General features: G+C 40.6%; 1 protein-coding gene across 1 annotated transcript in view; it reads left to right on the top strand.

Annotated features, from left to right (window-relative positions):
- The window catches only part of LOC111645547 (mitogen-activated protein kinase kinase kinase 7-like), a 15,233-nt gene extending 10,350 nt beyond the window's left edge, over window positions 1–4,883 (top strand). The window contains exons 12-14 of the mRNA XM_023394793.2: window positions 1,485–1,540; window positions 2,297–2,412; window positions 2,724–4,883. Coding sequence (XP_023250561.1) covers window positions 1,485–1,540; window positions 2,297–2,412; window positions 2,724–2,895 — 344 coding nt within the window. The 3' untranslated portion in view covers window positions 2,896–4,883. The remainder of the gene's footprint in view (window positions 1–1,484; window positions 1,541–2,296; window positions 2,413–2,723) is intronic.
- The last annotated feature ends 4,505 nt before the right edge of the window (window positions 4,884–9,388 follow it).

The following is a 9,388-nucleotide window of genomic DNA, read 5'->3' as shown; positions in this document are numbered from 1 at the left end:
ACTCTGAGTCTGATCACACTGAGTCTGGTCACACTGACTGAGTCTGATCACACTGACTGAGTCTGATCACACTCTGAGTCTGATCACACTGAGTCTGGTCACACTGACTGAGTCTGATCACACTGACTGAGTCTGATCACACTCTGAGTCTGATCACACTGAGTCTGGTCACACTGACTGAGTCTGATCACACTGACTGAGTCTGATCACACTATGTGAGTCTGATCACACTGTCTGATTCTGATCACACTGTCTGAGTCTGATCCACTGATTCTGATCACACTGTGTGAGTCTGATCACACTGAGTCTGATCACACTGAGTCTGATCACACTGAGTTTGATTACACTATGTGAGTCTGATTACACTGTCTGATTCTGATCACACTGTCTGAGTCTGATCACACTGAGTCTGGTCACACTGTCTGAGTCTGATCACACTGTCTGAGTCTGATCAGACTGTCTAAGTCTGATCACACTGACTGAGTCTGATCACACTCTGAGTCTGATCACACTATGTGAGTCTGATCACACTGTCTGTTTCTGATCACACTGAGTCTGATCACACTGTCTGTTTCTGATCACACTGAGTCTGATCACACTGTCCGAGTCTGATCACACTGAGTCTGATCACACTGAGTCTGATCACACTGATTCTGATCACACTGAGTCTGATTACACTGTGTGAGTCTGATTACACTGTCTGATTCTGATCACACTGAGTCTGATCACACTGAGTCTGATCACACTGTCTGAGTTTGATCACACTGAGTCTGATCACACTGTCTGAGTCTGATCACACTGATTCTGATCACACTGAGTCTGATCACACTGTCTGCTTCATGATTTAACCTTTCTCTATCCCCCTCAGACAGCCACACTGCGGACTGGTCTGTCCAGGGTGTCAAGCATGGACAGTCAACCAGGACGCTCCCAAAGCCCCACCTACTGCACCAGCCCTGTGACCACCACTGGCCAATCAGAACTGAGGATGACCTTTAGTCCCCCAGGTAGGCAGCGAAATGTACATGCATGGTTTGGACCAGAGCAGGAGGGTGTTTGAGGTTTAAACAGAGCTGCAGGAGTGTGTGAATGACGGGGGAATAGTGTTGTGTACCAGGGGGCCAGGGGGCCCTGGGGGCCAAAAACTCAGAAGAGTTTTAGTTGAAAACACAGGAGACAGTCTGAAAACGTTTCATTGGATGAAGAACCAAATTCAGGAAAACATCACATGTTGTTGCAGAAGAGATGACAGGATTTAACACTCAACAAGAACCTGAGGATTATGACGTTTATTGGAGATAGGATGTTATCATCCTATTCATCACAGTGTGACCACACACACCAACAACACACACAGTCAGAGCTCTGAATCCTCTTGCACTGTCCACACTAAACCACTGCAGGGCGCTAGACTGCAACCTACCACTGTGTTACACTGACAGTGACGTGTGTGTGCGTGTGTGTGTGTGTGTGTGTGTCCTCAGCCACCAATGGTTTAGACAGCTCCATGGCGTACTTGAAACTGGATCATCAGTTACAGGTGAGTTGAAAATAAATGTTAATCTTGATTGGATGAAAACCTTTAATTGATTTAATTAAACTATACTTGTTGTTATTCATTTTATTATTATTATTACAACTTTTTTTGACTATTATGTGTATCACTGGGTCACTTTATGTGAGTCTAGTCCTCCTCCTCAGTTCATACTGTCCCTGTAGAACAGCTCTGCAGGGAGTACAGTACAACAGTAAAATTAGATGTTTATACTTATCACAGTCTGTAATGGATTCATGTTTATGTCAAAGTACACACAGTATGAAAGAATAAAATGTATTGAGTTAAATGGTCATGTTTATTGAATAAGAAATGGGTGAGTATGCTAATTAGGGCAATGTTCAATAATATCGAATATCATGATATGATCCCATAGTATATGGGTGTTGTATATACACATTTGTACACATACATTGAACTTCCTGTGTTTGTCAAGTTGAGCTCTTTTACTTTTCACATTCATAGCTTCAGAATTATCATTGATCACGCTCAGTCAGAAAGGGACAGGGATTGACAGATGATCTATTAATTGATTTGATCTTATTCTGTCAGAAATACTTAGTTTGAACTAATCAGTTTCCTGAGGTTGTGCCCATGTGCAGGTGTTTGAACTCCACATAAATACTGGTTTTGTTTGATACCATTATCTTTTCACAGTATTGCTCTGTGTTGATCTGAAACCTGTGTTACACCTTGTTATTGATTGGTGTATTGATTACTGATCTGTCCCTATGCTTTCAGCCTCTGGCTCCATGTCCAAACTCCAGAGAGTCCATGGCTGTGTTTGAGCAGCACATCAGGATGGCACAGGAATACCTGAAGGTCCAGTCTGAGATTGCTCACTTTGTCCGGAGGAAGTAAGTCAACTCGAATATTGTGTGTAAATATCTTAAATAGAACTATATACTTTTGTAGGCATGTTGTAACTTAACTGCTTTTAAATCTGTCTGCTGACAGTTGGTAGTCACGGTGACATGTATGTGCGTGGGTGGAGTGAAGGGTTCAAACAGAGGTGTCTGTTTCAACGTGGTTGTCAGGTCCTAACCATGTTAGCAAAACGAAGTAAAAATATTGAAGCGATCCTTTGAGCTGTAACGACTCGCTCCTGTTTGTTTAAAGTGTCCGTATCGTCCTGACAGTAACAGGAGGTCTGTCCCTCTCTGTCCAGACAGGAACTGATGTCTGAGCTGGAGCAGGACCAGAGGGAGCAGCAGACCTCGTCTCGAGTCATCCAGGAGCACAGCAAGCTGCTGGAGGACAACAGCCACCTGTCGGCCTACCACCAGGGCCTGAAGAGCAAACTGAGCCTGATCAAGAGTCAGAACCAGCACCACAGCTAGGACAGGAGGCCGGGCCACAGCAACCAGTCTGTGTCTCCTCTGTTGGTTTTACTCTGTTTTACTGCCTGTTTCTCTGAAGGGAGGGGGGAAACACTCCAGCTCAGCGTATCGTAGGCTAAGTCATCATCCTGAGAAAATAAGACATTTAATTCACAACCAAACTATGTATCAAGACAACATTAGAATTAAATTACTAGTTTGGACTACAAGTGTTAAAGTGCGACTGAAATATAAATGCTCATTTAATTATTTTCTGTGGAATGAAATCTAAGCTACAATGAGGCCGCTGTCACAGCCGTGTTTGACATCTGAGTGGGTTGAGTGTGAGCTGGTATTGAAAGGACCTGTCATGTTGTAAAAGGAAAATGCTTATTCTTGTAATTGTGGCCTTTCTGACCATGCGTCACCTGCACTGTAGAGATTTGTTCAGTCCAACTTCTGGGCAAAAAAACCTTGTGTGCCTCCTAAAGTTTATCAAATAAGCTTCACTTTTATTTCAGACATTTGTCAGTACTTCCCTAGATTAGCTCCTCTAAATAACTGAGGTCAACCAAGCTAGCTTGCGCAGTTTGCCCTGACGTACAGTACGTTGTTTCGTGAAGGTGATGAATACAAAGGTAGCTTGACCCACAGTCAGAAAGGCCACAGTTCTGAGAATAAGAGCGAGGATGGATGGAAGCTAGTTAGCTCTGCTTGCTAACATTATCACCAATCACATCTCGCTAGCGTGAGCTCTCTTTCTTTCATGGATCCAGATGTAGTATTGACAAATGACTGGACTGTGGGATGACCTTTGACCTCAGCGCTCAGAACTTGACTGTGATTTGAGTTACGGATCGACGTACAGAGCGCTGAGGTCACCGAAGGTGGGGGGGCTAACTGCAAACAGCAGTTGACCCCCACCCTGGTTCAAACATATTTCCAGTTTAGGTTGTTGGAAAATAAGCAATAAAACAAACACTTTTTTAGAGCCTGCAGCAATCAAAGTACAGTATGAGCATCGTACGTCAGTGCCAAAAATTCACACTATAAAACACAAGAACAATAACTAGAATATACATTTCTTAGTTTTGGTGATTCAATTTTTAATATTTATGAAACACATTTCCTAAAAAGCAGAATTTCAGTTTGAATTTTAAGTTGTGATATAATGAACTTAAAAAGATTGTAGCTACCATGTCCTCTCTGGGCCTCTGCACATTTGCTGATGGAGTTGGCCATAAAATTATTTAGTCCCATTCATTCCAGTCTTTACCACTGGAGTGGACAGGGTGGGACCGAGGAGACTTAACATGAACTTTTATTCTGAAAGGGACTTGTATTCATATAAAAACAGAACCTTGAGGCGTCATTTATAAGACAGCTTGCCTTTTAGCCAGTGAGTTTCATTTTGTTGTGTTTTCTTTTTTGAATTGTTAAAAAGTAATTTCAGTTGTGATTTGTAAATGACTTTTATATCTTTAGTTTATCCCTTTTTATTGTGTTTTCTGAAAAGAGAAGCAGCAGGGTGGTCTGTACCATTTTAAACCAGTTTTACTGTGAATACATGTTACCAAAGGAGTTCTGCTGCAGAGACACGCTGCCTCAGAGCAAAAGAAAAGCTTTGTTTGAAATGGAAATAACTGTAGAATAATGAACTTGACCGAGTTTTTTTAATGTTTTTTTTTTTTTTTAATCTGTTTAATTTCTGTTTTCTCGAGTTACTTTTTGCACACAGCCACGTTTCACAGAATTATATTAACATTCTTCTGCACTGCACTTATTTGGGTCAAATGAAATCTTCAGCATGTGTTGTAGTCTCACTTTACTTTGGGATGGGTTGTTGTTTCAATGCGTTTGTTCAAACGTTGCCTTAGGATTGTTCCTGTACAGCTCATTTTCTCAGTTTATTTCATGGATACTTTTAATTGAAGCCTTAGAATTCCTGTGATTTCAAAATGTACAGACTGTAATTATATACTTTTAGAAAGTAAAAAAAACGTGTAGTATTTTCTCTGTTGTTTTAATTTACAAAACTGCTTTTAGTGCAGGTGTCTTACCTGCCAAGAATTGGATAACAGGAGGATAAATTCTGCTGCTCTGGTGAAACAATGGTGTGACAGATTATTTGAGGATTTGCACAAGGTAACACTACTGGTCAACAATACAATGCATGTATTCAGTTTGCTGAGTAACACTTACCCCCTCAAACTATTCCAGTATATCAAAAGTGGTATGCATTTTACGTAAGGGATGGGTATCGTTAAGAATTTAATGGTACTACCACTTTTATTGATACCATTTATCAATCCAGTACTTTAACGCTACTGTTATTGGTACTTTTTTGTCATTTTATAAGAAAAAAATGAAACAAATGAAGAACAGAATTAAAATTGCTTATTTTCTCATCATTGCTTAACAAACCAACAAACAACGTGCCCATAACAATCAGATGGCTATTGGTTACTTTTCATCATAAACCCGTGTTTTTATAATTTAATTTACTGTGTGTGGCTCCAGGCTACAGTATACAGTATACAGAGCACACATGGCACAACGACGGATGGACTACAAGCTTGTCGGTCGAAAACTGTGACCTGTACATTTTTCCATCTGTGTGTAACTGATTTTCACTGGATGTTTCCAGAGATTGGCTCGTGTTTCCGCTCTTACATGCAAAAGACTGAACCCCTCTTTTAAACATTGAGCGCTCTATGCCATTGACACTAAGAGCAGGTTCTGTGTCTCTGTGCTGCGCTGTGCTCCGGCGTATGACACAATGCTGCCCCCGCCCCTCACACAGGAAGGAGAGAGAGAGAGAGAGAGAGAGAGAGAGAAAGAGAAAGAGAAAGAGGCCTCTCACAGTGAAAATGCGTCATTCATAGATGAATGTCTTAATCAGAAACAGAGTTGGTGAGATAAATTGCACAAGAGAACTTACGTTGCAATAATAAACAGGAAATCTATTTTCTTAATTTCTCAAGTACCGAGAGCAGAAGCGATAACGCTGGAGCTTATCGATACTCTGGTCTTTAAAAAAAGGCCCCGGGGCCTCTTTAATACTAGGTTCCGGTACCCATCCCTAGTAGCAGGTATGCATTTTTACATAATATTACGCTGGTACGATTTGTACCTGTAAACTGTGCAAAAAGCTGTTGACACCCATGACTTCAATTGTACTCATACAGTACTCAAGTCCGACAACAGGGGGGCAGTAATGTCTGGTCTTCTGAGTAAGAGAAGAAGAAGTTCGACTAATCATAGCGCTGGGTTCAGACCCCCAAATGTCAAGGGCGGATAACTGACGGATGTCATTCATCTCAACACAGCAACAGAAACAGGTGTTACAGTCGTAATAGTCTGTGGAAGCATTTGGACTAAGCATTAGACTATTATGGTACTCCAAATACTTCCCCAAAGGTTGGCAGCTCTGCCTGTCATTCAGGGTGCAGGCTGGTCCCAACGGATAAATCCAGGACTGAATTTCTTTCCTTGTACAGCTGTGCTGTCTCCACCGTTGTAAAGCCTCACAGATGCTAATGTGAGTTTGCACCCTTACCTGATCATAGCACTCATTTTAAAAAGTTTTAGTCTCATGACCTCGTCTTTCAGCTGTTCCTCGGCCATCTTTCCTTCCAGACAGTGCAATTATGTTGTGGAGTATATTCCGCCGTCACACCACCGCTTCTTCGATTGGGCCCTAGAGTCCAGGATCACCACTGCCGCTTGTCAACAGCAGGTTTGGATGGACGTGCCAGTCTTTCTTACCTGGTTCATGCATGTGAGAAACATAGATGATCACACAAAAATATCAGAGTCGAACATTTTCATGCCAAAAGAACAGTGAATACACAGGAAAACAAAATGCATGAAATAATGAAAGAAACCTAAGTCTTAAATGAGTCTTTCTGAAGTGCTGTGATTTCCCAGCATGCAGTTTTTTTTAACACTGTGTTCACAGCACACAGTATCTGGAGAAAAGTAGTGTGGCTGTTGTTGATGTTGCAGTTGCAGGTTGGTCCTATCAAGTAGGAAGCACATGAGCAGTGACAGCGCAGCAGAGCTCAGTGTGTTCTGACAAACAGCTTTGTCTGCAGGACGGTGGCTCAACCTCCCACTCATACACCCAGCCTGTCCACGTCCTGTCTGTGAGCAGTCAGTCCTCATGCTCCTGCAGCTTCTGAAAACCAGGTTTCCCTCTGCACACAGAGATGATCAAAGATGCTTCATGACCAAGGGAGAGAGAGAGAGAGAGAGAGAGACAGGCCGGACTCGAACCTAGGCCACTGCAGCAAGGACTAAGCCAAAATGCCCTGTGAACCAGCGGACGCCTCGAGACAGACTATCTTTCTTATTCAGTCTCTCACACAGCACAGAACTCCGTCTGCGATCCACAATAGTTTATATTTATTTATTTATATATATATCTTTCTGTCTAACTATCAGAGAGTTGGTCATATCGGTTAGTACGAAGCCTCGTTACCTAAGATTTCTCTCTCTCCTGCTCTCTCTGCTTGGTGTGTCTTGTGTTTAGTTCTTCCTCTGCCTCCTTTAGTAATAATGATACATGTCATGAAAGTAATTTATTTGGTGTAATCGAGGCGAGGCTCAGTGTATTGGAAGTGTTCCTCCTCTTCCTTGCAGTTCCCGAGCAGCTGGAAAACCAGAGCGCCTTGCTGGACTGCTGCTCAGCACTCCACTGACCACTGCTGGAAATATCATCAGACAGTCAGTTAGTAAGTCAGTCAGCCAGTCAAGGACATTCGCATTCATAAGGCTGGCCCTGCTCTTGTGGTCCAGCCAAAAGTACTGAGATCTGTGGAAAGAGGAAAGACTGAAGAAAAGACATCAGAGACAAACACAGGACATGTTGCTCTTTTTCTACCCGATGTGTGTCGTGAAGTACCACCACCTAACCGACAGATTCAGTCACGGTAACTTATCATTTTCTCATCAACAATCATCAACAAAAAATCCATTGTTTACTTGTAGCCCTGTTTCACACTGAATCAGCAAACCCTCAGCAAAGCACTATTAATTATTGAAATAAATTTGCATGATGTACAGTGCATACATTTGTATATACATGTGATTTATCTGAAATACTCTAATCTTTGTAAGCACTTAAACAATCTCTAAAAATGCAGCACTTAGACAGTAAGATGTTTTTAAATATTTATTTCAGTTACCTGCAAACCTATCATCCATTTATTCACAGAAATATATATATTATACTTTTTCTAATTTCATGCTTAGTTTAATTTACATCTTTAATTGGCCCATTGAAGAAGCTGAGGACGAGTTGAGAGTAAGACTTTGATTTGTGGGTAAAAGGGTTTATTATCAGCAGGAGGATACTGATGTCATTTCTGCTTTAAGGAGAGGACTGGATTCACTTGAATGCGACGCTGCAGTTTCCATAGCGATGCATGGTTTTTATAAATCCCAGTACTCCCTTCAACAATAATTTGACATGCTCTGGCGACACACGCACACACACACACACACACACACACACACACATAGAGAAAACTCCTGGATGACAGGTCGGGCGGAATTTGAACCCACCTCTCTCTCTGATGATCAGACTTCAGCAGCTTCACCTGAGGAAGGTGTGTGAATGTGAATTCACGGGGTTTGTCACCTCCTGCTATAGTTAGACCTTATTATTGAGTTAGACAAGTCCCCCCAACACTATTCTAATGTGAGTTATAGAGATACACAGCAATAAAAAACGTACTTTATTTTTCCTATAGACAGGAGCTGTTTCTATAGGAACAAACCCTTCACTTTATTTTGTTATAAATTTAATTTTGAATGGATCAAATATCCATTTTTACCATCAGTCTAGATTCAGTAACACGTGAAACATGTTTGTAGAAATCACTCATTACTACAGTGTTCAGACTTCAGACTCAGGTTCATCCTCTTTGCTTTTATTATCACTGGGATGAGTCTAGAACTTGACTGGAGTCCACCTGTGGTGAACCGAATTGACACACCTGTGTACATAAGATCCCACAATTCACTGCAGCCCCATACACAAATGTAATATACATATATAAATAATAATAAATATATATGTATGTAAAATTAAAACATATATGTAAAATTGTATATAAATTCTATTAGAAATTGGAACTATTTTCATATATTAAAATATACAGTGTCTTACCAATACAAATATGTGTGTTATATATCTCATAGACATGTTACATAAAAAATATATCCATCTCAAAGTCTGTCAATACATGACAGTATATATATGATATTGATATTATATACAGAAGGGTCCACAAGTCTGAGATTAATAAGAAATTAATAATATACAACATTTTCTATATGTATGTTGTTTTAATTAACTTGCATATATAAATTAAATATATATTGTTAACATATATTCTCATAACATGTAATACCACATAAAAGATATTCATATATTTTAAATATAGCTTACAGTATGTACATATACAAATTTTACTTTGGGTATTGCAACTTATATCAACTTATGTCT

The sequence above is a fragment of the Seriola lalandi genome, unplaced genomic scaffold (assembly GCF_002814215.2).
Source record: "Seriola lalandi dorsalis isolate HSWRI2012SDOR001 ecotype SW California unplaced genomic scaffold, Sedor1 jcf7180002054953, whole genome shotgun sequence".
NCBI classification, from domain to species: domain Eukaryota; kingdom Metazoa; phylum Chordata; class Actinopteri; order Carangiformes; family Carangidae; genus Seriola; species Seriola lalandi.
The sequence above is the reverse complement of the archived record's forward strand: the minus strand, read 5'-3'. Positions and strand labels throughout refer to the sequence as shown.